Source organism: Dichomitus squalens, assembly GCF_000275845.1.
Source record: "Dichomitus squalens LYAD-421 SS1 unplaced genomic scaffold DICSQscaffold_4, whole genome shotgun sequence".
Classification (NCBI taxonomy): Eukaryota; Fungi; Basidiomycota; class Agaricomycetes; order Polyporales; family Polyporaceae; genus Dichomitus; species Dichomitus squalens.
In genome coordinates this window covers 1684828-1711007 of record NW_006766886.1, presented here as the reverse complement: position 1 = coordinate 1711007, position 26180 = coordinate 1684828, and the positions used below count along the sequence as shown (strand labels likewise).

The following is a 26180-nucleotide window of genomic DNA, read 5'->3' as shown; positions in this document are numbered from 1 at the left end:
GAAGTAGAGGAGACAAACTAGGCGTCTTTATCGTGCATGGTACCCATGTAGCGGTGCGGTGTGGGTGGCAGCGTTGCGGGGGACAGGATGCGGGCTGAGCGCTGAGGGATAAGCAACTGCATGACAACAATCCGAGGTCGAGTGATGACGCGGAGGAAAGGGAGAACTATGGTCACGGTCCACAAAGTTGGGGAAAGGGTGCGGGCTGCACCAGCGAGAGGTCTTCGACCGGCGAGTCTGGCGTGTTCAACATGCCCCGCGTCACGCCCTACACCACCCATACCTATAGTGCGAACATCACCAACATCGAGTCTTGGGCGGCTCCATCTGCAGCAGCTGCGAAGGGCGAAGGGGAAATGGGAGGGAGAGCCAGCTTGAGCCTGAGTTCGTAAGACGGACTACCCAAGGGCGTCGAAGGATGATGTTGGATAGGACGGCATCGTTTGGCGTGCGCCACGTATGGAAGAACGCGGAGAGGAAGACTGCGGTCAACAGCTTGGAGAGCTCTTCCAGTGTCGATTGCAGCTGGTCAAGCAAGCTCCTCGTCCCGCCCTCTAGGGCTAGGATCTGGAGCTACTCTCGCTCTTGGCCCTTCGACAACGCCCGGCCTACTGTGCGAAGACTTCGAGAGGCGGTCCGCGGGATCGGGAGAAAGTACGCGTCGGCTGCAGGAGCCAGTTGACATAGTTCCAGAACGTATTCATGACGCTCTGGCAACGTGAAGGGCATGAGTGGTCATGCCGGTCATGGCCGGCTCGTGGGGCGTGCGCTCGAGCGGGAAAGCGGGTGGGGGATGGGAAGTTAGAGATGCAGTCCTAGCTACAAAAACATAGGTACCCAAAGCATGCGCTATCGTTCTTGCTATCAGGTGGGAATGCTAGGGCAGGACTGCCGTAGGCGAGCGAAGCGCATACGGATGCGAGCAATGGTGGAGAGCAGAGAAGCGAGAGCAGTTGTGGAATTTCGTCGTTGTCGTTGTCGTTGTCGCCAGTGCAAGTGGCTGTAGAGTAAATGCTCTCAGATCACAATAAGGCTTGTATTGTATATGACTCGGTAGGGTCACCGGTTGGATTGTTGGTGAAGAAGGGTCTTCAATAGGGCGTCTATATCTTCTTCCTGAGCTACATAGACCAAACACGTGCAACCAGATCGCAGTACCATCGGGCGCTTTGAGACTCACAGATGTCTGCGCAACGACGGCTAGCCGGTCGCCGAATCCAAGTGTACTTACGCACTTCAGTCTCTCCCCGCCCACCGTGATCACAGTGCACGATCATGTCGCTACTCTACTCTTGGGCTCTTGCAAAACTCGTTGTACGCGTCACGATCACAGGATGCTTCTTTAGGACCTTCGCTCTCTGACCTACTCCCGCACGACCAACGCTAGCCTCGCGTATGAAGTGCGGAACTTGGGTTCTAAAGCTCTGGAGCTCTGTAGGCTGGCTCTCTCTGCGCTAGAGAAGGTCGCTGCGTACACGCGCCGCGAGGCGTGGGTGTTTGAGCCGTAGCCGTCGACATTTGCGCCGAACCGCAGGTGATCGAACAAGGACATGGACCCCGTCCCGCCCAAGGGCGTAAGTGTCGTTTGTGCTGCTGTTGGGCTTGTGCGGGAAGAGGATGTACTGATAGTTTATTATGGATAGACGACTATCGATTACATCGCGTACTGGGTGTCAGATGCAACCAATGTCGCGGTGTGGGAGCTCGCGTCGAGTATGCTTTCCATTGGGCTTTCATGGTGCGTGTCCCACCCAGATTGTCTCTGCCACCTGTGCACTTCCAAACCCTCTTGCATGCACACACAACCCGAGCATCGACTGACGTCCGCTATACTTTCAGGCACCAAGCTCTCCCCGCCGTCGGGCACATCATCATCTCGATCGTCATGATGCTCAACGAGACAGTCGGAACAGGGCTGCATACCGCTTTCCCGGTGCTGAACCGCTCCTCGTTTGGGTTTCGGTTCAGCTATCTCAGCGTCGTCTCCCGCATCGTGCTCTCCATGTTCTGGTCTGGAATCCAGGCGTATACTGGGTCCGACGGTGTGTACCAAATGCTCAAGGCCATTTGGTTAACCACCCCGAGCGCATCTGCACAACCGACTAGCAGCCTGGACGAACATCACGACTGCTAATCCAGCTGCCATTATCGCTCGTCTCCCTACAAAAGATCCGATGGTTCCGCATGATCCGGACGTTAGTCGTCCCGCACGTGTGGCTAGCCATGCTCATTTGGTCCTTTGTCAAGGTCCCGTCGAGTAAGGGCCTGTTCGAGCATTGTGCGCTGTCGGGCAGTGCAATGTCGTACGCGTGGCTGAGTGTATTGAACAGTGTGCTGTGCATCTACTCGATCCTCGATGTCAACGTCCCAGACTTCACTGTGCGTACCTCGACACAGACTCAGATGGCGAACTGATGGTTTCGATATCACAGCGCTATGCGAAGAACGCGCAAGCGCAGTGCGTGCAGCTGTTCATCCCCATCGCGTCCACTCTTGTCTCGTTCATCGGCCTCGCCGTCACTTCGGCCGGCGTGACATTCTACGACGGTGCGGTGCTCTGGGACCCGTTGCAGCTCATCGACCACTGGGACAACCGCGCCGCGGCGTTCTTCGCCTCCTTTTCCTTTGTACTCACAACCCTCGGCACCAACATCTCCGCCAACTCGCTCTCAGCCGCAAACGACATGACAGTACTCTTTCCGCGGTATATCAACATCCGCCGCGGGCAGGTGATTTGCGCGATCTTGGGCGGGTGGGCGCTGTGCCCGTGGGAGATTCTTGCGAGCGCGAAGGGGTTCTTGAGTTTTATGAATGGTTAGGCAGTGTTCTTGGGTCCGTTTGCCAGGATCATGGTTGCGGACGTAAGTGGATGCCTCCTCCTCGCGATGAATCGTTGTTTTGAATGAGGTACAGCACTGGCTCGTGCGCTAGGCATGGTGGACGTGCCTTCGATGTACCGGCCCCATGGACGTTATAGATACACGTATGGATTTGTTCCCTGTTCCTTGCGGTCATATCGGCGTCAATCCTCACGTCCCTCGTGACAGAACTGGAAAGCCGTCGTTACTATCCTGTTCTCCGTGTCTCCGAATATGCCTGGCCCGAGGCAGACCTCAGGTTAAAGGCAAATGAAAGAATGTTGCGACCTTGCAAGAGGGCGTGGGTGTCTGAGTTTGAGGTCTCCGAGCCGCAGTGAGACATCTTTGTGTACACGGGCTTTTCAGGGAGGTTGCAGACCTGCGTACCTGCCAACCTCAAACGTTTCACCAGAGAAGTAGAGCTCTGACCTCTCTTTCCCTCCAGGTGCTAGCTTAACACGCTGTATTCAGTCCGCAGTCGTGCGGGACCCATGTACGCTAGAAGTTGTGGCGCTGGGATCTTTCTTGATGCTGTCCTGACGTTTTCGTCTTGAACGATCCCCATTTAAACCCCTTGTGGGTGTACCACAAACGTCACGGGTGACTCGAACAAACCCAGGACAGGCTTTGTTTGGGGCGGCACTTACTCTATCGATCCTCGCACGCCCTTCGCCCAGAAACCGCTTACTGAATGAGTCGAGATTGTCTAGAACGGCTCACAGATGGCAATCACCGAGGGGGCTGGGTGGCATGAATAAGATCGATGCCGGTCTTACTACGCCACCCACTTCCATATGTGGAATACAATCGCGTTTGCAAGAATATATATAAGGCCCATACAGTCTGAGCCACACCAATCGCTATCACAGGTGGCTCATCTGTTTCGCACTTATCGGCCTCCGCATTCTCTGACACATCGGTGAGTTGTCTGCTGAGAGTCTAAACTGGTGATACAGCCATGACCAAATGACCCACACTAGACTACAGATTAATGGCTCAGGCAGTGTTTTCTCTCGACGACGCCTTGCGTGCTTTGAAGGATGCGGTCTCAAACGATTCGTCCCACAGCAGCCTCTTTCACGCTGCTAAGGGGCGAGCGGATTGGACGGTTGTCGCCGACAGCGGGTTTTCCGTCCACTTGATCAAGACTGGTTACACGGGGCCGGCACCGCCGGGCCAGCCCCCAAGATTGCCAAACATATCATTCACTGTGTCCTTCCCGAATTCAGGCACGAACTTGAAACTATATCCCTTCATCTCTTATCCGTCCAGCGACGCAGCGGTGAACAAAGCAGCGTTCGTGCGCTGCATCGACTATTTCCTGAACAATCCCAACACGAGTACCTACACCGCCAAAGCGACCTAACGCTGGCTCCTCCACAGTTGTGTTGTTGTGAGTCTTGCCCATCCATAGCTTTCAATAGGAGTTTAGCTTATATGACGACACAGGAACCCATGAATTCCCGATGCTCGCGGTTGACCGTGCCACTTCCCCATACACTGAACGAATGAAATGGTTATGCCCCGCTAAATACTTGTGCCTGGATGATCAGCAGTGGGCCTAATGTGTAACAGATCTTGTATGTATATATAAGTGTCAATTGAGCTCGCTCTCGTTCATCTTGTATCGTCGGAGCTTTCCCAGAACGAAGGACATGCGCGATTTCGTAGCACGACCTATCGTGAAGTTTTCATATCGCGCATCGAACCAAACTCTCGGATTGCGACATCGGTATCGATAAGGGGTTCATTTAGGGTACAAATCAATACATTGACAGGAGACAGATTCAGTCAGTCGCAGGGCGGGGGATCAAACGCCGCACAATAGCAGGAACACTCGAGAGCAACCCAAATGTGTAGACAAGTCCCCGGATGACCGTCAGCATCTGACGGACCCGTTTGGCAGAAGGACGACAGTGGCAAGCTGATTTGCATCCGCGTTCGGTGCCAATCAGCCACTGGATGAGCCAGCGGACAACTCGTGGCTCTGGTCGCCTGTAACAGTACACCTACATGCACGTAATGTGCACTCAGATGACTGAATTGGCTACAGTTGGAGAAAACACACCTGCAGTCTGTTCTCAAACACGTGTCCAAGGCAGTACACGTCCCAAGAGTAAGGATCAAAATGTTTGATTCCCGGAGGCGGATCGATCTGGGTATATGGAAGAAGAATAGCAGGCTGAGCTCCTGGAGGTAACTCGAGCTGTCGGGAGGTATGGAAGTCAATAATGTAGATCTTCTTTCCCTCAACTCGTCTGTCCGCCGCAGCATGCCGCTCATGTGCCAGAACAAGATTGTCAGGGCACATGTCCTATGAAGTCCTACGGTGAGTACTAGAGCCACTTCCAATTCTGATATACGTACCAAGTGTGCTATGCGGTGGCGGTGGAGATCTTCGAGTCCCTACACGTCTCTCTCAGCTAACATGCAGAGATCACGGTACGCAACACGCACCTCAGCAATCTGATGGAAGACGGACAGCAGAAAGCTCAATGATGCATCGTGGTAGGGGACGCTGTCAAGCTCCCTCAAGCATGGCATCAAGAGGATAGGTGACCGAGACGATGACCTAATGACCTCAGCCGGTATGGCATGATTAGGGGACTTGAGGTTTGCCTGAAGCTTCTCGCAGATAGCGGCTTCCTGAGTGTCGGGATCTAGAATCTTCACGGCAAAGCCGGTATCGACAAGCGGATCTGTTTGATATACGGCATACTGGAGCAATTGTGAGAAAGAGAGCCTCGTCTCAAAGGCGATCCACCTACGGGTTTCAGCGGCAGGGTGAGGTTGATCCCCCGCTTTCTGAGCTCAGGGTGATGTTTGAGAAAGTCGGGAACCTTGAGCAGAGGGTGATCATCTTCATCCATGTCAAAGGGAGAGCGTCACTGTCGTGTCCGAATACGGGGGTCAGTACTGTGAAGTGGCACATAGGCAACTGAGCCAGGGACAAGTACTACTCGAGTCTCAACAAGTTGAAGGGCGCCGTTTTGTGAGCGCCACCGAGACCAAACACGCGCAAGCAAGTAACACCGATTCGGTATTACGCGGTACATACTAACCGATGCTCGCTGAGGTGACCATCATCTCGTGCTCAACGGGACGGTCGGCGCGCGGCTGCACGTCAGCTTCCCGGTGCTGAACCGTTCCTTGTTCGGATTCAGGTTCAGCTACTTCTCTGTCGTCTCCCGCGTCGTGCTCTTCATGTTCTGGTTCGGCATTCAAACGTATACTGGGTCCGAGTGCGTGTACCAGATGCTGAAGGCCATCTGGCCGTCCCTCGCGCACCTGCATAACGGGTTGGCTCCTGGGGCGAACATCACGACTGCTGGTATGTATGTCCCTTCTTTGCGAAATGCAAGTCGAAGCTGACTCGGGCGCCGCAGGATTCATGTTGTACTGGCTGATCCCAGTTCTTGTTGATGCTCGTCTCCCCACAGAAGAGCCGCTGGCTGTTCATGATCAAGGCGTTCGTCGTTCCGCCCGCGTGGCTGGCCATGCTCATCTGGTCCTTCGTTAAGGTCCCGTCGAGCAAGGGCCTGTTCGAGCAGCATAGTGCGCTGTCGGGCAGTGCAATGTCGTACGCGTGGCTGAGCGCATTGACCAGCGCGCCGGGCATCTACTCGACCCTCGCTGTCAACATCCCAGACTTCACCGTGCGTACCTCGACGCAGACTCGGATGGCGAACTGACGCTTCCAATGTCACAGCGCTACGCGAAGAATGAGCAAGCCCAGTGCGTCCAGTAGCTCATCGTTCGCCTTCACGCTCGTCGGGTTTACCTGTATCGCCGTCACTTCCGCGGACATGTCGCTCTACAGCGGCGCGGTGCTCTGGGACCTGCTGCAGCTCATCGATCACCGGGACAACCGCATTGCGGCATCTTTGCTACCTTTTCGTTTGTACTCTCCGCCTTTGGCACGAACATATCTGCGAACTCGCTGTTAGCCGCGAACGACACGGCCACGCTCTTCCCAAGGTACATGATTATCTGCCGCGGGCAGGTGATTTGCGCGATCTTCGGCTCGTGTAATTCGCCGTTGCGTCGACTGTACTTGGTCTTATCCTTGGCTAATTCCTGCAAAGCTGGCCGAAGCGATTACGAGTGAAGAATTTGACGACAAAGTAGAAAGTGGACAGTCGTCTCGTATCGAGAAGAAATGCGTAGATGAAGACATCAGAGCCGTTTGAACACCAGACCGGAGAAGGGCAGTCGGTACGTGGATGTAAACTTTCTCATCGTGAATGCTTGTAGCTCTAGACCGGGATAGGTGTTCAGATTCTTGGACACATGAATGCGTGCTACTGCCGTGATTGGGGGGTATTGTGAATGTAGTTCAAAGATCCGTCGATTGGCCATCCCCAGTGATTTTCAAGCCTCATCCCAGGAGTCCCTGACCTGTTCTACACCCAGTCGATGAGGTCTCTTACGACGGTATACACCAAGCTATAAGCCAATAAATAAGTCCATAAGCCACTCAGGTGGGTGCCACCCATCGTCGACTGTCCACCGGCGTGAACTCCGAGCTCAGTGTCCCGAGCAGTTGGATGCAAGGCAGTGACGCGATTGTGCTGCGATTTGTCCCTGCTTCCCTGGTGGTTGCTCTAATGTCGGTGTTCACGGCAGTCATATTCAGTCCCTCACCTCTTTCGATGTAGACGAACTCGGCGGTGTGTGTGATGAGGAGAGCAGAGTGGCAACACCCTATAGCGGTACTTGAACGTAGGAGACGCAGGTGATCCTAATGACGGGTCATGCATTCGTATCAATGAGTATGACTTGGACTGAATGAATGGCGCATGTCATCCGCCTCTATTTCAAGCCACTGGGTCTCGGTTGGCGGAGCGAGCTTACTGTGATTTGCACACACATAATATATACAGGGTTTGTCGTACATCAGTCGTGCTGCTGCCACAAGCGGCGAACAGAGAAGTGTATAACGGGCACCAGCTAGTTCTCACATTCAGATGGCTACTATTTGCTAGCGTACCACTCAGCAAACAAAAACTTGGAACATGCGCAAACCCGTCTCTCTAAGCATCCGTCACAGTGCTGTACATCGATATGAGGTAGAAAATACTCACGATGAGAAACCCGGGAAGTCAAAATTGTCAAGTGGCTTTGGCGGATAGGTGACCGTGTTCGTAATCATCAAACATGAGCTATTTGGGGCAAGCTCGACTCATCCAGGTCAGAGCCTGAGGTTTCTGGGCGAAGGGCGTATGAAGCCCGGATCAGTAAAGCGAATTCCGCCCCCCGCGAAGTCCTTTCTCCTTGTGCTGTGTTCTGAAACTACTTCGAATCATAGCGGTCGATTCAAACACACTCTAGAGGGATATTTGGGGGGATACCAGACGTAAAAAGCAGGTGTCCGCATGGAATATCGAAACGTCACAACTTCTAGCGTAATCGGATTCTCCACGCAACTACGAGTTGATTAGGGCGTGTTATGCTAGTATCTAAAGGGAAAGAGGCTCGGAGACCCTTTTTCTCCTGCCAGTATTCGTTACTGGTACTAGGCAGGCAGGTATTGCGCCTTTCGTGTCCGAAGCCAAAATGTGCAAGAGTCCAGCCGAGTGCCTCGTTGCGGCTCAAACAGCTCACTAACTTTGGCCACCAGGATCTTCCCCAGAACTCAGACAAGTGCTGATGACCCGAATACAGCCTGTAGGGTACCTTAGCAAGAAGAGGCTGCATCAGTGCTGCGCAGGACAGCCTTTTCGCCGCTCTGCCTGAACTAGGTACAACGTCATAGCATTCCGTATGTGTTCCTATAGTCCTGATAGGTAATGGGTTGATTAGCCGTTAAGTGGCTCGTAGTCGTTACCTGTGACTAGTCGTTTGCCATTGCACCTGAAAGGTTAAACTTTCACCGCTCACCGAGCCTGGGACGCTACAGGTGCGCGCGATTTGTGACGTCCCTAACCTATCGTAGCCAATGGTCTTGAGTGATATTGCGCTACAACTCTTCGCAAGCCAAAATGAGAATACCGAGCCCCCGCTTTCGTCACGAGCACTGACTCCCAAGCTGATAGCGTTCCGATAGCCGTTTCAAGTGTTGTCATGAGAGAACCTAACACACAAAACCGGGAGTGATCACTCAATCAGCAACAAAGCGAGGTTTCAAACGCCGTATCACAGCGGGAAAATCAGAGAGCACCTCGATAATGTAGGCAAGCCCTCGAAGGAAAGTTAACATCTGACGGGCGCGTCGTGCGGTAGGGCGGCAGCGGCAGACAGATCCACATCCGCGTTCAGTCCCTTTCAGCCACTGAACGAACCAGCGGACAACTCGCGGCTCCTCGCGTCTGTAACTATATACCTAATTCAAGACAAAGAGCGCTCAGACTCGTAAGTGTAAGTACGCATGTAAAGGACACACCTGCAGTCGCTCCTCGAACACATGCCCAAGACAATACACGTCCCAAGAGTAAGGATCGAAGTGCTTAATGCCAGGAGGCGGATCGATCTGGGTATATGGTAGAAGTATAGCGTGCTGTGTCCCTGGAGGTAGTTCGAGCTGTTGGGAGGTATGAAAGTCAATGATGTAGACCTTCTTTCCTTCGACTCGTCTGTCAGCCACTGCATGTTGATCATGTGCCAGAACGAGGTTGTCGGTGCACAAGTCCTATGAGATTAAAGATGAGCACCAGCGAGGTTTCGCTTCCGGATTACGAACCAAGTGCGCTACACGATTGCGATGGAGATGTTCAACTCCCTACACGTCACCTTCAGCCAAGCATACCAAGATCGCTGTACAGAGCACGCACCTCAACAATCTGATGAGAAAAGGACAGCAGGAAGCCCAACGAAGCATTATGAAATGGGACGCTGTCCAGCTCCCTCAAACATGGCATCAGTAGAAGCGGTGTCTCAGACGACGACCGAAGGACCTCAGCCGGTATCATATGATTAGGGGACTTGAGGTCAGCTTGAAACTTTTCACATATAGTGGCCTCTTGCGTGTCGGGATCCAGAATCTTCACAGCGATTCCGGTGTCGATGAGTGGATCTGTCTGGTAGACAGCATACTAGAACATACGTTAGCCAGCGAGCCTCGGTTGAGTGCGTTCAACCCACTGGTTTCAGCGGCAGAGTAAGGATGATTCCCCGTCTTCGAAGCTCGGGGTGATTCTTGAGAAAGTCGGGAACCTTGAGCAAAGGATGCTCATCCTCATCCATGTTGATGGGAAAGTGAAGCTGTCAAGTGGCGCAACTTCAACAGGCGGACCCAGGACAATTACTGAGAACTGATAGTCGACGTTTTGTAGTCGCCACTGAGACCAAACATGTGCAAGCAAGCTAGACCGATTGGGTATAGCGCGTCATTAACGGATGCTCTTCCAGCCTCGAGGTCATGGTCCAAATAACCCAGCCATTTGGCCGCTTTCCAAGCTCAGGGTGATCCTGGAGGAAGTCGGGGTCTATAGGATGTTCTATCTGACGGCGACCTCACTGCGGGCCGAGAAGCGTCGTTCAAGACACGTACCCGTGAAGTCAGCAGATCATCTGGACCTGTCGGACGCTCCGAGTCTTTGGCTTGCAGTTGTCATAAACTATGACCGACGACTGGCAGGCCGCAAGACTTAAGTTCTTGCCTTATTCACTGCACCTCGAGGCTTCTGACTCTAATCTGATGGATTCCGATGCACATATCACGCTTCAAATGAGTCCACTATTCCGTGTCGGATGAGCGCGAACTCATCTCGTTTGCCGATTCGCTGCTCCTCACCGTGATTGCACCTGGAAAACAAGCCGCCTTTCATTTCGTTAGCCGTCAGGGTGCGTTCAACACTGAGTGAGCTATCTCCACTCTATGAGTTATCATTAGCCATCGCGACGCAGGATCAACAGACGGAATCCACCAAAATGCGATACAGTACTCTGCGGCGTCCAATCAGCAAAGGAGCAACGTCGCACCTCATGACAGAGATGATGAGGGATGAGAGCCTCCACAGAGCCTCATACGTGCGCACTACCCAGCGAATGACAATGAGCATGTTGAGTGCCTGTCGTGCGGTCGGACGGCAATGACAGACTGCTACGCAGCCACGTTCAGTGCCAGTCAGCCACTGGATATACCGACGAATGATCCACGGTTCCCCGGGTCGCCCGAAGGAATACAATTATGCTTGTGCAAAGATCTTGAATGACGAAATCTGAAAGTCTGGGGCGGTCCGCACCTTCAGTCTGCGTTGGAAAACGTCGCCTAAACAATAAACGTCCCAGGAATAATGATCAAAGCGCTTCATGCCTCCGGGCGGCCTAACCTGCGTCCCCGGGAGGAGAATTGCGGGCCGTTCACCAGGTCGCAGCCTGAGTTGACGCGACGTCTGAAAATCGATCAAGTAGATCTTCCCTGCCTCGATTCGCTTGTCGTGAACTGCGTGCTCGTCAAAGGCTGCAGTAATATTCCCTGTGCACAACTGTATCGAGTCCATGTCAACCGTGGTCATGTCTCAACAATCTGAGAAGCGTACAAGATGTGCAATGCGCTGGCTGTGAAGATAGTCGACTCCCTGAACCACCGAATCAACTGATGCACTGACACCATGCACCCTTCGTACATACCTCGAGGATTTGAAGGAAGAGATCCACAAGAACAGTCAGGGGCGCTTTATACAATTCGATATCTTCCAATTAGGATATGCGAGGCATCAAGAGCAACGGTGGTGCAGAACGGATTGCTTCGCCAGGTATGACATGATTGGGAGACCTCAAGTCAGTCTGGAATTTTTCAAAAACGACTGCCTCTTCGTTATTGGGATTGAGCACCTTTACAACCATAAGCGGTATCTCGTCCAGAGCGGTCTTGTACACGACAGGCTTCGCGTCCGTGGTGATACATAAGCGACGACAGACCTACAGAAATGAACTTACTCACCGGTTCGATAGCTGTTGCGAGCGTTACTCCCCTACGCCTGAGCTCCGAGTGGCTTTGCAAGAAGTCCGGGACCCTGAGAAAGTTCTCAACTGCAGGGTCAGACATTCCCGAGGCAAGCTCTATGGTGGCCGGACGGCATATGTAGCGACAATACGAGCGCGACTCGACGATATCTCGATAAGTGCGATGTCGGCTGCAAACATGAACAAGCAACCGCAACGGTGCCACCGTGTCTCGGAGCTCTAGCGCTCAATATGTGGCAGCCACGCGGCCGCATATGTATATTAAGGCGCCCTCGAGCCTCACGGCGGCATCGTTGCGACTTGCATCCTCCCGTCATGGCGCCACGAAGTGTCATCCTTGATCGCAATTTCATGAACAAATACGACAAGAACTTGGTAGCCAGCCTTGCAGTAGCTGAAAACGAGGAACAGCTGATCAACCAGGACAAACGCATCATCGTCAAGACTTGCACGTACTGCAAGAGAATGGCCCCTGTGACCCTGCGGAGCTGCAAGCTTTGCAAGTAAGCCTCTCTTATAGCTCATGTGTATTGAGTGACGCACTGACACAATATTGGTATCCGGCAGGGCCGTTCGTTACTGTGATGAGCAGTGCCAGAGGGCCGACTATCGAACGAACCACCGACGCGTGTGTGCCGAATTCGTAAATGCTCCGCGGACTCGGGCCTTCAGAACGCATCTCATCGGTCCCGAGGAATATCCGCACTCGCCCATCTTCGCTCAAGGGGATAACGACGGTCTCGGGGTCTGGATCAGTACCGGCAACAAGGTCGGCTGCGAGTATGTGGCATAGCGATATTAGAGTCTCAAAGTGGCTCGATTGGTTCGATTGACTGACTTTCCTTCTCAGGGCTCAGAAACTCTCAAAGAACCTCGTACCGCTGAAAAATGGGGACCCCAGTTATACGGCCCGAGTGAACATGATACTCGACCAGCCGAAGGAGCTCCATCGCGCGTCGAAGCAGGACCTGACGACCTTACAGGTCTGCCTCCAAAACCGTCGTAAAGACGGCGTCCCTATTTTGGTCTTTGGAGCAGGCAGTCAGCTTGTCACTTATGCCTCTTCGACTCGTGTGGCTCTCCGCGGCCAAGTCGACTCTCAGGACAACATCACGACCTTCATTCGCGATGGGTTAGTCCCTAATCATTGATGTAGTCCAATGTGCTAAACGGTCTTCGGGTAGCAACAAGCTCGCTGCGATTGGTGTAGTCAAAGACCCATGGACCCAAGCGCCACGAGTTCACGTCGTCCACATGAATGGGAAAAGCGTACGTGCCAGATACGTGCGACGCAGACCTTGACGTTCACGTGATAATCTACATCTAGGCCAACCTCCCGCCATACCCGTCGATCTTGAAGGATCCTACCGAGGCCATCGTCGCCCTCTATCCAGGAGACTACGCAGTCATGTCCCTCCAATTCCGCACCGGGGATGGAAAGACTATCACGAAGGACTGGCAGGCCTTCAAGCTCCTCGATCACGTCATCATACCCTTCATGCAGTGGGATGGCACCTTCCGCCCGGAAACCCTAGCTTCCTCCCTCCCTCCGGCTTATACCCTCCCAGACGTTTCTTCGTCGAAACTACCAAAAGCGAAATACGTCGTTGCTTCTTTCAACCAAAGTGCCATCTGGAAGCACTACTGGGACGCGATCAAACATGGGGACGACGTCTTCCTCAGGACGCATAACGGAGACGTGCACGCCGCGATGAATAGCAGCATGACCAGGGCGCAAGAGGCGCTAACGGAAGCCACCCTCCGTCTCGTGGACCTCCCGGAGTCCGCGAGGAACGAAGAATGGTGCGATAAGATGAAGTCGTCGCTGGCGGGTCTGTTGTGAAATGTCGATCGTCCCTACCAAGTACCGCGTGGTGGATGGTGCTTCAAACGGCCAAAAGGGCCGGTTTCACGATAGTTTGACTCGCTTGTCTCCATATGATCTGATATATGAGAACGAAATTTCAAGCTAATCTCCAAGCAGTATTGATGCAAGAGTCCCAATCTCTTACGGAAGGCCCTCGCTAGCCTTCCAGGAATTGTAGTACACCTCGAGATGGTCGATCAAACCAGCCTTGCGAGGGTGCCACCCAAGGAGAGCACGGGCAAGATAGGGCCGTATGATGGTCGTCGTACCCAAGGCCTTCTCGAACACTGCCGAACAAAGTATGAGCACCATTCCTGGAGCTTCACCCTTTGCAGGAAACCCACTCACAATTCGTAGGCTCGAGGTACTCATACGGCCCGAGCGCGCCCGATACCTCCACAAGCCGCTGCAAGAACGCGTCCGCGCTCTCGTTGATGTCGTTCGAGGAATCGAAGATCTTGCCCCCCGCAATCGCTGCCTTCTCCGCGGCGAGCATGTACACCTCCGCCAGGTCGTCGCAGTGGATCAACGCGAGCCGTCCGCCCGACTCCCCGTGCCAAGCCACCTTCCCCTCGTACGCACGCCGGAAGAGCGGGACGAAGAGCGAGCCCGACCGTCCGTACAGAAGAGACGGGCGGATGACGATGCCGTTCACGTGTGAGTTGTTGATGACGCGCTGCTCCTGCTCCGGGCGCCAGGCTGTGAGCTCGATGGGGTTGCTCACGGCCGTCGTGTCGCTCACGACGTCCTTGCGGTTCTCGCCGTGCACCCAGGTGCCGGAGGTGTAAATGTAGGTGAGGCGGGGTGCAGTGAAGTGGCGGAGCGTCGAGGCCGCGGTGGCAACTACGTTGAGGAGGGATTCGGACGCCACTTTAAGGTTGCTCCCACCTACTGCGTCAACAATCACGTCGAGGGTCGGGATGAGGTGCATGTATGTGTTCACGTGGGAGGGGTCGCATACGATCGGGATGACTAGATAAGGTTGGCATGTGTCAGGGATTGGCTGGAGAGTGATTGTAGGAGTAGGCACGCACTCTCTTCAGCCGTGAGTTGCTTGGCTTTCTCCTCCGAGCGCGTTTGACCATACACGACATGTCCAGCCCGAACGAAAGCCTGAGCGATGGGAAGGCCAATGAATCCGGTTGCGCTGCAGAAAAGAGGATAGCGTGAGTCACATGCTCTCACTTCCTCGCACGAGCCTCGAACTCACCCAAGGATGAAAATTTTCATCGTACTATTCTAGTGTGTGGTTCCTGGGAAAGCAGAAGAGGTGTTTCTTGTCTTTGTGAGAGTGCAGAGCTAATCGAGGTGCGTCTTGGATGCTGGGCAAGGCTCGTTCACAACGTCTTTTATACACCCCTGGCAGACAAGTCCCCACTCGTCCTCCGGCCTCCCGCCTCAGACCCTGTTTCGCCCAAGACGTCCTCATGCGAGAGTTGGTCCAAAACGAGTGGACCGGGTGGAGGATTCCGTTTTCTTGAAGGCACTAGCATCCCTGGAGGTCTCAGACGCGTTCCAGTGAAACACGCTTCTTCGGAGCAGATGCGGGTCGATTTGAATGTTAGACGGGGAGCTTGCGTTGAGTAAGTTACCATCACCAGCATACGCTCGGCTTCTACGAGCTGAAATCTCCTTGTAACGCCGGGTCCCAGACCAGCCTTCTGATGGACTCGGAGAACTGTGGGTGAGGAGTGGTTAGCATCTCCCAAAATGAACGCCATTAGCATTTCAGAACAGCCGCGCGCCAACCGCGATTCGGCGAGGGTGTGGGTTCATTGTCAGCATGGACCCCAACCATGTTATCCTCGTGTCTGATCACCGTCTGAGACCTGGATGGAGTTGCTGAGATCGCCAGAACCACCATTTCTGCGCCCCCATCTGGTGAAAACAAGGTGACGTACGAGTTTTCGATGTTGAGGTAGCGCCCAAGGCCGTCAACGTATATCCGCACAGACGAACCACAGCGACGCGCAAAATGATGTAAGGCACGGGAGACTTCACATTGTTGTTTACAAGGACTGACTAGAACAGAGCAGTAGGTACGCAGCTACGGCCGCAAGGACAGATCGGACTAGCAGCGCAGGGCGCCGGCGACGCGAACCGGGCGCGCCGCCCCACGAGGCGCAACCCGGCGCGGTGATGATCGCAAGAAGTATACAGAAGGACGGAGACAGAAAGAACGAAGAGCACGATGAACAATTGCAGCCAAGGCTGCGTGGGCCGACAGCACGTCAAGCCTGCCGGACCCTCCAGAAGGCGCAAGCGCGGGTATCGTGTAGTGCTACATACGAGCGGCGATTATTCTTGGGGAGGGCGGTCGGCTTAGTGGTGGAGGCCGGAGAGATGCCGCGAGTGGTGACGCTTCGCGTTCTCGCTGCGCTTCTTCTTGCTGTCCCGAGGCTTGCTGGAGACGCAGAGCGCGGAGTTAGCATATAGCCCACAATAGATAAGAACCAGGCTACTGACCACTTGCCAGTTGAGCTGGAGGACCTTGTGGTAGAAGTAGCAGAAGGCGTCTCAGATGGCGGAGGGGCCGCGCTGCTCGACGGCGCAGCATGCGTCGAAGGAGCAGCCTGCGATGTAGGGGTAGCACTCGAAGAGTGCTGGACAGAGGTTGGCACTGAAGAGAGAATGCTAGAAGCATGCGACGCAACTGCACTGGTCGCGGAGGCAGCGTGCGAAGACACGCTGAAGCTCGCGAGTGAGGCGATCACGCCGTCATTAAAGACGTCGTTCTGAGCGCCATCAGAGAATCCGTAGAGGTCGTTGTAGTACGGCGCCTCGTATGTGCCCTCGAACATCTGCCAAAGACATTTGAGTATCTGTCAGAGTCGGTATATGCCACGCGCTTACGTTGTTGCCCTCCTTCTGGTACCAGTACATAGGCAACTTGGCACCGACAGTACAGTTACCAGGAGTAGCGTTCGGGCGGCCGTTGGTAGGGTCGGCGCCGCAGCGGCGCGGAAGGGCGGGCTTGCCGAGGGGCTGGTTTCCAGCGTCGCCGGTGACCTTGCATTTGAAGGCATTCATGTAAACTGCAATGAACACGGATTAGCAACACCCTTTCCATATCGAAGTGAACGGCTGCCGTACTCTGCTCGGAACCACTGTCAATCTGAAACGGAACGCATCATCAGATAAGTGATCGCCAAATTACAAACGTGGGCACTTACAGAGTGAATCCAGAACCAGGCGCAGTGGCATCCGCCCTCGGGGCACGCTGGCAGCTTGGGGACTTCGAACTCGGTGTTGAGGTACCAGACGCAGGTGTGGTTGACCGAAAAGATGGTGAAGTCGTCGGGCTGCAGGGCGTTCACATCGGACTGGTAGGCGATGGCGAGCGCGCAACCCTTCACATCGCTTTCGCCAGTCGTGTGGAAGGCAGAGGGCTGGGCGCCGGGGCAGGGCCAGTTGCTGCCGTAGCCAACATCACCACTAGTAGTGACCATATGAGACAGCTGCAGACATGAACACACGCGAGATAACTCACCCTTGCGAGGAGGGCCAGTTGGAGGTAGCGCCCTTGTCACAGGACAGTTCGGAGTTGACTTTACCACCAGCAGGGAGCTCGAAGAAATCGCCCTCGTTGGGAGGGTAGTCTTTGTGACCATGCTAAAGATTCAGTGAGCTCATCATCGGGAATGACTGGGCAGCAAGCGGAATATATGCAATAAGAGAACTTACCAGCCACCATTGGTCAAAGTCCATGTTGTACAACGGGACTTGCGGACGGTTGTCATAAGGGAACGTCTTGTCGGTCACATTGAAACCGTACATAGACTTGTGCCAGAAGGCTTGGGGATATATTCAACATACAGATAAGGTGGAAAAGTGCGGCATGTACTCACCGATGTGGGCGGACGCAACAGACGCGAGTCCGGCGAGCGCGAGGTAGACTGGCACGATGGAGAGCATGGCTGCCACGTCTAAAGGAGTGTCGGTTGGCTAAGGAACGTCGGGGCCCGCGTGGGGCGGGAAAGGTGAGAGGGCGGAGGGAGGGGAGGGGAACGAGAAGAACGAGAAGAACGACGGCAAGTAGAAGACCGGGATGAACAAAAGGTCATGGCATCATATACGCTGCGATCGGGGAGCGCTGCCGGCGCGAGATACACGATTCGATTGGCCCAACACGGCACCAAACGAGCCAAATCGGCCGCGTAACCAAGTGAACAACTGCCTAAAACTTTCTCGGCGCGCAAATGATAATGAAGGCACCATATGGCTGTCCATTGGTCCACACCGTGCAGCGGTCCCTCCTCACCGCACCTCCTCCAGAGCGGAAGTGAGACTCGTTAAAGCCTCCTCACTCGGCCGCATTATTTTCAGGACTTCCGAGACTAACGCGTATTGACCGCCTGTCGCGTCGCTAGCAAATATAGCACGCGAGCCTCGAGGCGGACGATACACGGTACGCGCTTGTTTGCCGGCGTCTGGCGCCACGGCCAAGGGATTTCTGCGGTATCGATGCCTGAAGCGGAGTAAGATACAAGATAACGATGACGTCCAAACACTCAACATCGTTCGAGTAACTCTCCTGCAGAGACGGAGGAAAACAGTAAAGGAGGGACACAAGAAAGATGTCATGCGTTCCACGGACGATCCGCAAGTTCGTCGATAAGCTTGGCTGTCATATGAGACCGCTCTTTGAAGCCGTTGGATGCCTCTACGGGCAACAAGTACCTTCAGCCACACATCCAAGCAGGTCTTAGGCCGCAGGATTTCGAAAGCAAAGAAATGGCAATAGAACACGAAGTAATAACCAGATTGTAGAGATAAGGGTAAGAAAAGCGATCCGGATCAACCCGAGAGCTAATTGGATTACCTCACAAATAAGGGGGCTATTCGAAAGAGGGCTATCCGGCCACTCCCTCCATCAACCCTTCCCTCTCGATATTTTACCTCCACAAATTCGTCCTCCCCGGCCAGATATCCTTGGTTCTGGTGAGCTAAATTCACATTAATCCCTCTCTTCCTGCGACGATGTTTCCCGTCCGCTCGCGAATGACAATGGCCTTCGAAGCTGACCGCGACACGCAGCCGATTCAGCAAGCACAATGGCCGACGCGAACGCGATGCATGGTCTCACGAGCTCCCTGACTTCCCAAACGATGAGTTCGCAAGGCTCGCCCGAACAACAGCATGCGCACATCCAACACCAGCACGCTCAGCATCCCCAGCATATCACCAACGGGGACCTCCAAACCCACGCTGGCTTGCAGATGTCTATGGCTCCTCCTCCCCCTCCTCCCCAGCAACCTCCGGTTGACGACGCGAATCCCGAGCAACCGGTCAAACGCAAACCTGGGAGACCTAAGGGGAGCGGTAAGAAGCCCATAGATCCTAACGCGCCGCCGAAAGTCAAGCGGCCTGTAGGAAGGCCCCGCAAGGATGGTCTACCTGCTGGCTCTGTAGGGCCCAGGCGACCCAGTCGCCCTCGCAAGCGTCCTCCCGGGACCTTTGCGAGTGGATCACAGCCGACATCTGGGGCGTACTCGTATGGCGTGAGTTTGCCCTCTCTGTTATGCCCCTGTGCTCCAATCCTCTGCGTTCCTCTGTGTCTCGCCAGCGCACCTAGCGTGGACTTGCGAGTGCTACCTTCCGTATCTCCTCCTCGATAGCGTACATCGCGTGCCCTATGTAGCACCAGCTATTGCATCAGCGCGCATCTATCTTCCCGAAATGCGGTGTCACCGTGGACGCATGTACTGATGCCATAGTATCTCGTAGACACCATTCGCAGCTGACCCCGCATGGGGTTCGGCATCCGCGCCGCCGATGGGTATACGCACAGGCCGTCCGCCCGTGTTCCCTATTGACCCAAGCCTTGACGGAGATGACTGGGGCGACATGTCGCGCGTCCGCCCCGACAGATTCCTCCACGCCCTCGTCTCCGCACTCGATGCCCCTAATCCCGTCTCGGGCGCCGGCCCGAGCGTCGAGGAGGCCTTCAAGTCCCATCTCGTCTCGCTGGCCCCGAACAGCAAAAACTCCGCACCGACGATCCCCTCGCTCTACTCCATCCTCAAGACGTTCTGGCTGCCCTCCTCCCCGGTGTACTTCTCGCTTACCGCGTCGGCGTCGACTGCCCGCACGCCATCAGAGCACCGCTTCCTCTACTGGGACCCGCAGCCGCTGGTGTTCAACGGCATCTCGTGCCCCGTGTGCTCCGCGCCGCTCATCAACCGAGGGCGCATCAGCTCAGGGCCTATCAAGGTGTACGATCTCGGGAAGCCGTTCTTCGTCATCGGCTGCGAGTACGTCTGCATGAGCCCCGTCTGCCTCGCTGCGGTGGGCCCGCAGGGCCGCAAGTTCGCCAGCACGGACGCGTCGATCCTCCGCGCGCTCCCGATCAAGCTCAAGGACGAGTTTCCCGCGCTGCTGCTCCAGGGCAGCCCCGACCTGGGGACCGGGCCCGAGATTTGGAGCTGGCACGGGATGGGCGTCTCGACGGCGCTGTGGAACATGGTCCGTGCGAGCCTGCGCGCGGGGTTGCGCAAGGAGGCGATTTTAGAGATCATCCGCGCGATCCAGCACGGGACGCCTGACTTTGACTATGCCTCGTTCAAGCATGAGGAGGAGGAGGGCGACCAGGGAGACGAAGGGGACGAAGAAGAGGAGAACCACGATGCTCAGCAGGTCGAGGGCGACCTCGCTGACAAGGACGTGACTGTGAGTGGGCTCCCCGTGTATAGAGTGTATTGTGTATTGATCTGACTTGGCTTGTCGACCCAGAAGTCGACGGAGGAGTACCAGGAGGCTTGGAATGCGAACAGCGGGGTGACGGATCCCAACGGCGCGCCACCGCATGCCCAGGCGATCCCGCAGGAGCCTCCCCAAGCCGGACCGAGCAATGCGCAAGAGCACGCCGCGACGAACGGACACCAGCAGAGCGCGAGCGCAACCCAACAGGCGCAGCCCCAGCAGCCGGCGCCGGCTCCCCCGCCGTACTACGCGTACGCCCCGCCCACGGGCCCGTACCAGCCGTACCCGTACCCGTACTGGAGCCAGGCCCCAGAGCAGCAGCCGCCTGCGTCGATGAAGCGGACGTTCTCGATCATCGCGGACGGCACCCCCGAGCCTGGGATGACCGAGCCGATGCACAAGCGCGTCCGGCACTGCTGCAAGTGCGGGTCGAACGAGTGCAAGGGCAAGGGCGGCCGTGCGTTCTGCAACAATCCGTGCCAGGATTGCGGGAAGCTGGAGTGTAAGGGTCGGAACAGCAAGCGGCCGGACAGGACGTGCGCGGACGCGTGGCCGTAACGTCGTGGGCGTGGGAGGTGGAGGTGAGAAACAACGCCGCATACAGTCCTGGCATGCTCAGGCTAAAGTGGCAGTTGCGGTCAATAGTTATTCGTTGCCGCGCGGGAGGTTATATATGGGTTACGATCAATGTTGTGTGTACTTCTCTGGGGTTTTAGACACCAGGTGTTTGTCATTTGGCGTTTTGGCTTGATTAGGTTTGTGTTTGTTTCGCGGCCGGGAACACTTATTCAATACAAGCTTCGCTGCTTCGGGTTATCTGTCTGCGGGAAATAGACTTGTAACAGGCGCGAGCGGTGCCACTGGCAATCAGCCCGTAACAGACGCTTACACGCTCGATGACTTAGTATTGCTCTTCGATGTACCTCTTATAAGTATGTTACGGACGCCCTCTCCTGGGCCGCTCTTCACACCAGTCTGCGTTTCCATACTACCGTTGTCACATATCAATGATATCTGCAGTCATGATCTGCAGTCTCAGAACTTGAAATCCAAGCCACAGGGATACTTGAGTGACGCTTTCGTGGTCGTGAAATCTCTCTTCCGACTGCCGAGTTGTCCTCAGGCACGATCCACCAACCACCCCAATGTTCTAGAGAATAAGTTAAGACGATAGTCTTGTGTCAAGCGGGAGTTCGTTGTCACTTCCATCTCAGACAAATTGTAGGGCAGCAGCTTTACTGGTGGTGATGCTGAACATTGCAAGTACTTATCTTGAAGTCACGTCTCGGGGGCTCAATTAGCATCGGATATACGCCATCACAGCAGATGGAGCAACAATAGAGAATGGACTCGATGCAGGTATTCGAACAGTCATAGACGATCCGAGAAAGGTGTATATTTCGGTCTAAACCTATGCGTGAGGATGTTGATGATAACATGAGCAGTCCAGGCCTTGCGTGCTCTCTTCGGTAAGATCAACCGGGGCACAGTCTCCGAAACCGACCAGGCGCGCAAGCGACTCTTCCATGCGCTTAAAGTCAAATCAGTCTGCGCCGACACCGAAGGCAATGAATTGACATCCTGCGTCGTGAGTTAGCTGGTCAAGATGCTTGCTCCTAGACACAAGCATCATACATTCTTGTGCGCGTACGCGAGGTCATGCAGAACCAAGCGGAGATCACAATGTCATGGAATCTCCTCGCAAGTCTCCCCCGATATTCTAAGTATCGGGGACGGGCCCCTCCTACCCCTATGTCGGGTGCTCGAGCTGTGTCGTGAATAAATTGGCCCTCCAGGCCATACTGACAATCTTCAAGGCGATATTTGCAGTTTTCCTGATCGATAGAATATATTCTTGCAAACGCGAAAGTTTGATTCCATAAATGGGAGAGGATGGCGTATCAACACTTCCAGTGGCACCGATCTTATTCGTGCCACCCAGCCCTCGCTGATAGTAATCTGTGAGCCACTCTAAGACAATCTCGACTCATCAGGTAAGCGGATTCTGGGCGAAGGGCGTGGAGGGTCAATAGCGTGAGTGCCGCCCCAAACGAAGCCTTGTCACCTGTCCTGGGTTTGTTCGAGTCATCCGTGACGTTTTTGGTACACCCATAAGAGGTCGAAATGGGTATCGTTCAAGACGAGAACATCAGGACAGCATCAAGAAAGATCCCAGTGCCACAACTTCTAGCGTACATGGGTCCCGCGCGACTGCGGGCTGAACACAGCGTGTTAAGCTAACACCTGAAGGGAAAGAGGGGTCAGAGCTCTACTTCTCCGGTGAAACATTTGAGGGTGGCAAGTACGCAGGTCTGCGATCTCCTAGGAGAGCCCGTGTGCACGGAAATGTCTCACCGCGGCTCGGAGACTTCAAACTCAGACACCCAGGCCCTCTTGCGACCTTCCGCGAGATTCTTCAGTTACCTATAACGATGCAGCCTCGGGCCAGGCATATTCGGAGACACGGTGAACAGGATAGCAACGACGGCTTTCCAGTTCTGTCACGAGGGACGTGAGGAGTGACGTCGATATGACCGCAAGGAACAAGGAACAAATCCATACGTGTATCTATAACGTCCATGGGGCCGGTACATAGTAGGCACGTCTATCTTGCCTCGGTGCACGATCCAGCACTGCGCCTCATTAAATTAACGATATACCGCAAGGAGCGGGAGGCATCCACTTACGTCCGCAACCATGATCCTGGCAAACGGACCCAGGAATCCTTGCGCGCTCGCAAGGATCTCCCACGGGAACAGCGCCCACCCGCCCAAGATCGCGCAAATCACCTGCCCCCGGCGGATGTTGATGTACTATCGCGGAAAGAGCACGTTCGTTTCATTCGCAGCAAGTCCGCGGGAATGTTCGTGCCGAGGGTGGTGGCAAATGCGAAGGAGAAACCGCGGCTCGGTTGTCCCAGTGGCAGATGATTTGGAGCGGGTCCCAGAGCGCGGCGTCGCCGTAGAGTGTCACGCGGGCCGAAGTGACTGCGAGGCCGCTGAACGAGATGAGAGTCCTTGGAAGCCTGAATGCAACAGGTACGTACGGTGAAATCTGTGATTTTGACGGCAAAGGTCGAGTCGATGCTCAGTGTACTGTTCCACACCCTCAGCCACGCGTGCGATATCGCGCTGCCTGAGCGCGCTAGGCTACTCGAACAAGCCTTGACTAACGACCAGATGAGTGCGGCGAGCCAAGCGGATGGGGCGATAGACGACGCCCTGACCATGAACGCGAACAGCTACCGGATCCCCTGCAATGAGGCGAACATTAACGGGAACTAGAACAGTCAGTACAGTAAGTATGTAGCACATGATATCTGCAGCGCCCGAGTCAATCCTAACATGCATCTCCCAGAAAGCAAGAGCAAACGATGTGCCAGCAGTGGTGATGTCCGTCCCAGCAGCCAACCCGTTATGCAGATGCGCGAGGGACGGTCAGCCAGCCTTGAGCGTCTGGTACACACACTCAGACCCAGCATACGTCTGAATCCCGAACCAGAAAGGGAGAGCACGACGCGGGAGACGACACTGAAGTAGCTGACCCAGAAACGAGGAGCGGTTCAGCGGCACAGGGAAGCTGACGTTCAGCGCGCACCGACCGTCCCGTTGGATGCCATGACGATCGATATGACAGTGTGTCCTACGATGATTCCTACGAAGATGACAGGGACAGCTTGGCGTCTAGAAACAGTAGGGAGGCCGTCAGTCGATGCTGGGGTGTGCGCATGCATCACGGTTTGGAAGTGCAGATGTGGCCGAGACAATTTTGGACAGGGGCTATGCACCCAAGCATACTCGACGCGAGCTCCCACATACCGACGTTGGTCGCGTCCGACACCCAATACGCGAGTCGTCTACGACGAGGTTTGCAGACCTGAGGGATAACCATCCTTGCAAGTCTGCAGACCTACCTTCCGCGTGGAGGAGAGTCTGGTGATTAGCCACAAGCACGGGAAAGTGATGGGGCGCTTGATACATACGATACAATACGCGATGTAGATGAAAGTCATCCTCGCAATTCCGATCGTCGTATCCCCAGGCCGAAAGTCAGTGAGCGCTGCCGCAGAAAACGCACACGAGTACGACAAGAAAGACAAGTCACTGTGATGTGGCCTGGTTAGGCAGGTTGCCTAGCGTAGACGCCGGTGAGAGAAAATTCAGTGGCACGCGCCCGGGCTCCTCTCCCCTTTCACCATCCCGTTCCCCAACATCCCATCATACCGGCTGCATTCTATGAGTTTATGGGCGTGGATTCTGTACATATTATTTACAGCGTACCGATCCTAAATGGTTATAGCGTGTCGATAATACGGGCGTCGAGGATACCAAACCAGTCTAACTAGCCGCGCCCATGAGTCGACACATAGCATGAGGTGCGTGCGCAGCATTCTAGCAAGAACCTCTGATAAAGTCTTCTCCATGTTGTCTGGCCTCCTTCCATAAACAGCCTGAGTCGGTTCTTGAATAAGGGCCCACCAAACCGGTCCAACATTCCTAACCAGCCGCACTCACTGGCATGAGTTCTAATTATCGTATATCCCAAAAACGAGGGAGGGACCCGTGTATGTCCTTACTTATTTCCAGCGCTGCCGCAGTATGGGAGCGTTTTTTCAACGGTGAACCGTGACTGGCGGACTTTCAAGGCTGCCATGCAATGTGGGGATGGAGCTCAAGTCAGAAACACCTCTTTTTCTGTATGGCTATCTTCTCTAGAAAAATACCTGCGTCTGCGGTGAGCACTGTCATTTCCTGTGTACACGACGATCCGTCTAACTCGGTCCTCCCGATTAGGAGCCATGTGAAGACAACACGAACATGTTGCCCTCGGAATGAGGGGAGTCACCGCGACAACAGCTATTCCTCAACGCCGATATATTTGGCTTCTATAACAATTCATCGCGCACATGATTGCATCCAGGTAGCGTCCACAGTATAAAGGACTCACCACCCCATCTCACCAAGACCTCAGACACGCTTCTCCAGTCAATCACAGCACACTTCCCATACCACCATGACCGATCCTGTCTACTCTCACATCATGAATACGGACGGCAGTTGGGGCACCAGCAGGTTTCAGACGCCTGCCGCTACCCTAACCCTCCCCGTTCACAAGATCCACTTCGCCGCTCACCACAATATCCACGACGACGGCTCAGACAACATGCCTCCCACAAACCACTGGTCTATGTTCCTCGAGACTAGCAGCACTTCGTCTGTCCGCGTCGAAGTCGTTCCGGGTTGCGCTGGGAGCCCGGGAATGGTCGTGCTCGAGACCAAAGGCTATGCCACCACAGAACGTGCGAGTCGCACCGAGACCGCTGTCAGCTCCCCCGGCATGACGGTCTCCAATATCCTCTCCGTCATCATCTCAAAGAAGAGGGACCGATACATCTTTCACCCCGTTGGCGAAGGATGCTGCTTCTGGTTAGCTACATTGGCCGTCGACCTCGCCGACGCGGGTGTCATTTCTTCCGCCGACGCCGCCAGGATTCGAAACTCCCTAGCTATGTATTGGCCCTTCAACAACCGCCTACCGGCAGAGCAGAGGCCTATGTCGGAGGGGCAATTCTATTGATTGCTTATTGCTTCATGGTATGTCCCTGTCGACACACCTCTGAATTTCTGTGCTTACGTCGCCTGTTCTCCGACATAGTATCAGTCTTCAAAGACAACTTTAGTGCGCCGCCTACGCACAGGATCTTCTCCATCTCTTCTACTCCCATCCGCTTGTTCTTCTTCACCCGCTGAGTCGAGTTTCTCCTCTCCCTCTGGTCACTTATTCATTCATCCACTCGCCCTTTCTTGGCCATCCATTCACTTGCTGAGCCGTATTCCTCTCCTTCA

General features: G+C 54.8%; 9 protein-coding genes across 9 annotated transcripts; 5 read left to right on the top strand and 4 right to left on the bottom strand.

The window, feature by feature from the left end:
* The first annotated feature begins 1205 nt into the window (after positions 1-1205).
* Positions 1206-2994, top strand: DICSQDRAFT_178524 (uncharacterized protein). Its single transcript, XM_007362723.1, has 6 exons — positions 1206-1574; positions 1644-1738; positions 1840-2042; positions 2110-2195; positions 2248-2379; positions 2433-2994. The coding sequence occupies exons 1-6, from the start codon at positions 1551-1553 to the stop codon at positions 2817-2819; spliced, it is 927 nt and encodes a 308-aa protein (XP_007362785.1). The 5' UTR covers positions 1206-1550; the 3' UTR covers positions 2820-2994.
* A 1608-nt stretch (positions 2995-4602) lies between these two features.
* Positions 4603-5784, bottom strand: DICSQDRAFT_153148 (uncharacterized protein). Its single transcript, XM_007362722.1, has 5 exons — positions 5627-5784; positions 5316-5576; positions 5226-5264; positions 4927-5172; positions 4603-4867 (listed from the first exon to the last, which is right to left on the bottom strand). Exons 1-5 carry the CDS (start codon positions 5726-5728, stop codon positions 4646-4648), a joined length of 870 nt encoding a protein of 289 aa, XP_007362784.1. The 5' UTR covers positions 5729-5784; the 3' UTR covers positions 4603-4645.
* Positions 5785-5942: 158 nt separating this feature from the next.
* DICSQDRAFT_133687 (uncharacterized protein) lies at positions 5943-6831 on the top strand. The gene is made up of 3 exons (XM_007362721.1): positions 5943-6189; positions 6245-6514; positions 6568-6831. The coding sequence occupies exons 2-3, from the start codon at positions 6281-6283 to the stop codon at positions 6604-6606; spliced, it is 273 nt and encodes a 90-aa protein (XP_007362783.1). The 5' UTR covers positions 5943-6189; positions 6245-6280; the 3' UTR covers positions 6607-6831.
* A 1812-nt stretch (positions 6832-8643) lies between these two features.
* Positions 8644-9759, bottom strand: DICSQDRAFT_153147 (uncharacterized protein). Its single transcript, XM_007362720.1, has 6 exons — positions 9629-9759; positions 9538-9576; positions 9241-9486; positions 9019-9180; positions 8739-8931; positions 8644-8685 (listed from the first exon to the last, which is right to left on the bottom strand). Exons 1-5 carry the CDS (start codon positions 9713-9715, stop codon positions 8920-8922), a joined length of 546 nt encoding a protein of 181 aa, XP_007362782.1. The 5' UTR covers positions 9716-9759; the 3' UTR covers positions 8644-8685; positions 8739-8919.
* A 2315-nt stretch (positions 9760-12074) lies between these two features.
* On the top strand, positions 12075-13608 carry DICSQDRAFT_178521 (uncharacterized protein; the record flags this gene model as incomplete). The annotated part of the gene is made up of 5 exons (XM_007362719.1): positions 12075-12268; positions 12333-12545; positions 12616-12897; positions 12950-13034; positions 13093-13608. The coding sequence occupies exons 1-5, from the start codon at positions 12081-12083 to the stop codon at positions 13606-13608; spliced, it is 1284 nt and encodes a 427-aa protein (XP_007362781.1). The 5' UTR covers positions 12075-12080.
* A 165-nt stretch (positions 13609-13773) lies between these two features.
* DICSQDRAFT_167132 (NAD(P)-binding protein) lies at positions 13774-14862 on the bottom strand (the record flags this gene model as incomplete). Its single annotated transcript, XM_007362718.1, has 4 exons — positions 13774-13919; positions 13981-14604; positions 14667-14779; positions 14843-14862. The coding sequence occupies 4 exons, from the start codon at positions 14860-14862 to the stop codon at positions 13774-13776; spliced, it is 903 nt and encodes a 300-aa protein (XP_007362780.1).
* Positions 14863-15620: 758 nt separating this feature from the next.
* Positions 15621-17633, bottom strand: DICSQDRAFT_80885 (uncharacterized protein). The gene is made up of 8 exons (XM_007362717.1): positions 17481-17633; positions 17317-17426; positions 17123-17244; positions 16806-17067; positions 16726-16747; positions 16486-16667; positions 16099-16433; positions 15621-16036 (listed from the first exon to the last, which is right to left on the bottom strand). Exons 1-8 carry the CDS (start codon positions 17545-17547, stop codon positions 15955-15957), a joined length of 1182 nt encoding a protein of 393 aa, XP_007362779.1. The 5' UTR covers positions 17548-17633; the 3' UTR covers positions 15621-15954.
* Positions 17634-18511: 878 nt separating this feature from the next.
* On the top strand, positions 18512-21277 carry DICSQDRAFT_133682 (uncharacterized protein). The gene is made up of 3 exons (XM_007362716.1): positions 18512-18573; positions 18670-20301; positions 20365-21277. Exons 2-3 carry the CDS (start codon positions 19480-19482, stop codon positions 20890-20892), a joined length of 1350 nt encoding a protein of 449 aa, XP_007362778.1. The 5' UTR covers positions 18512-18573; positions 18670-19479; the 3' UTR covers positions 20893-21277.
* A 4070-nt stretch (positions 21278-25347) lies between these two features.
* Positions 25348-25911, top strand: DICSQDRAFT_144699 (uncharacterized protein; the record flags this gene model as incomplete). The annotated part of the gene is made up of 1 exon (XM_007362715.1): positions 25348-25911. The coding sequence occupies one exon, from the start codon at positions 25348-25350 to the stop codon at positions 25909-25911; it is 564 nt and encodes a 187-aa protein (XP_007362777.1).
* Between the last annotated feature and the right edge of the window lie 269 nt (positions 25912-26180).

Excerpts from the sequence above, each read along its gene's own strand:
- DICSQDRAFT_153147 (XM_007362720.1), bottom strand. The coding sequence starts at position 9,715 with ATGCCATGTTTGAGGGAGCTGGACAGCGTCCCATTTCATAATGCTTCG. Across the intron at positions 9,577-9,628 it reads TTTCTCATCAGATTGTTGAG|GGAGTTGAACATCTCCATCG; the intron begins GTGCGTGCTCTG and ends GGTGACGTGTAG. Across the intron at positions 9,487-9,537 it reads GCAATCGTGTAGCGCACTTG|GACTTGTGCACCGACAACCT; the intron begins GTTCGTAATCCG and ends TTAATCTCATAG.
- DICSQDRAFT_178524 (XM_007362723.1), top strand. The coding sequence starts at position 1,551 with ATGGACCCCGTCCCGCCCAAGGGC. Across the intron at positions 1,575-1,643 it reads ACCCCGTCCCGCCCAAGGGC|ACGACTATCGATTACATCGC; the intron begins GTAAGTGTCGTT and ends TATTATGGATAG. Across the intron at positions 2,196-2,247 it reads TGGTTCCGCATGATCCGGAC|GTCCCGTCGAGTAAGGGCCT; the intron begins GTTAGTCGTCCC and ends TCCTTTGTCAAG.
- DICSQDRAFT_133687 (XM_007362721.1), top strand. The coding sequence starts at position 6,281 with ATGCTCGTCTCCCCACAGAAGAGCCGCTGGCTGTTCATGATCAAGGCG. Across the intron at positions 6,515-6,567 it reads TCAACATCCCAGACTTCACC|CGCTACGCGAAGAATGAGCA; the intron begins GTGCGTACCTCG and ends CCAATGTCACAG.
- DICSQDRAFT_80885 (XM_007362717.1), bottom strand. The coding sequence starts at position 17,547 with ATGCTCTCCATCGTGCCAGTCTACCTCGCGCTCGCCGGACTCGCGTCT. Across the intron at positions 16,668-16,725 it reads TGACAGTGGTTCCGAGCAGA|TTTACATGAATGCCTTCAAA; the intron begins GTACGGCAGCCG and ends TGTTCATTGCAG. Across the intron at positions 16,037-16,098 it reads TCCAGCTCAACTGGCAAGTG|CAAGCCTCGGGACAGCAAGA; the intron begins GTCAGTAGCCTG and ends CTGCGTCTCCAG.
- DICSQDRAFT_133682 (XM_007362716.1), top strand. The coding sequence starts at position 19,480 with ATGTCGCGCGTCCGCCCCGACAGATTCCTCCACGCCCTCGTCTCCGCA. Across the intron at positions 20,302-20,364 it reads TCGCTGACAAGGACGTGACT|AAGTCGACGGAGGAGTACCA; the intron begins GTGAGTGGGCTC and ends TTGTCGACCCAG.
- DICSQDRAFT_153148 (XM_007362722.1), bottom strand. The coding sequence starts at position 5,728 with ATGGATGAAGATGATCACCCTCTGCTCAAGGTTCCCGACTTTCTCAAA. Across the intron at positions 5,265-5,315 it reads TCTTCCATCAGATTGCTGAG|GGACTCGAAGATCTCCACCG; the intron begins GTGCGTGTTGCG and ends AGAGACGTGTAG. Across the intron at positions 5,173-5,225 it reads GCCACCGCATAGCACACTTG|GACATGTGCCCTGACAATCT; the intron begins GTACGTATATCA and ends AGGACTTCATAG.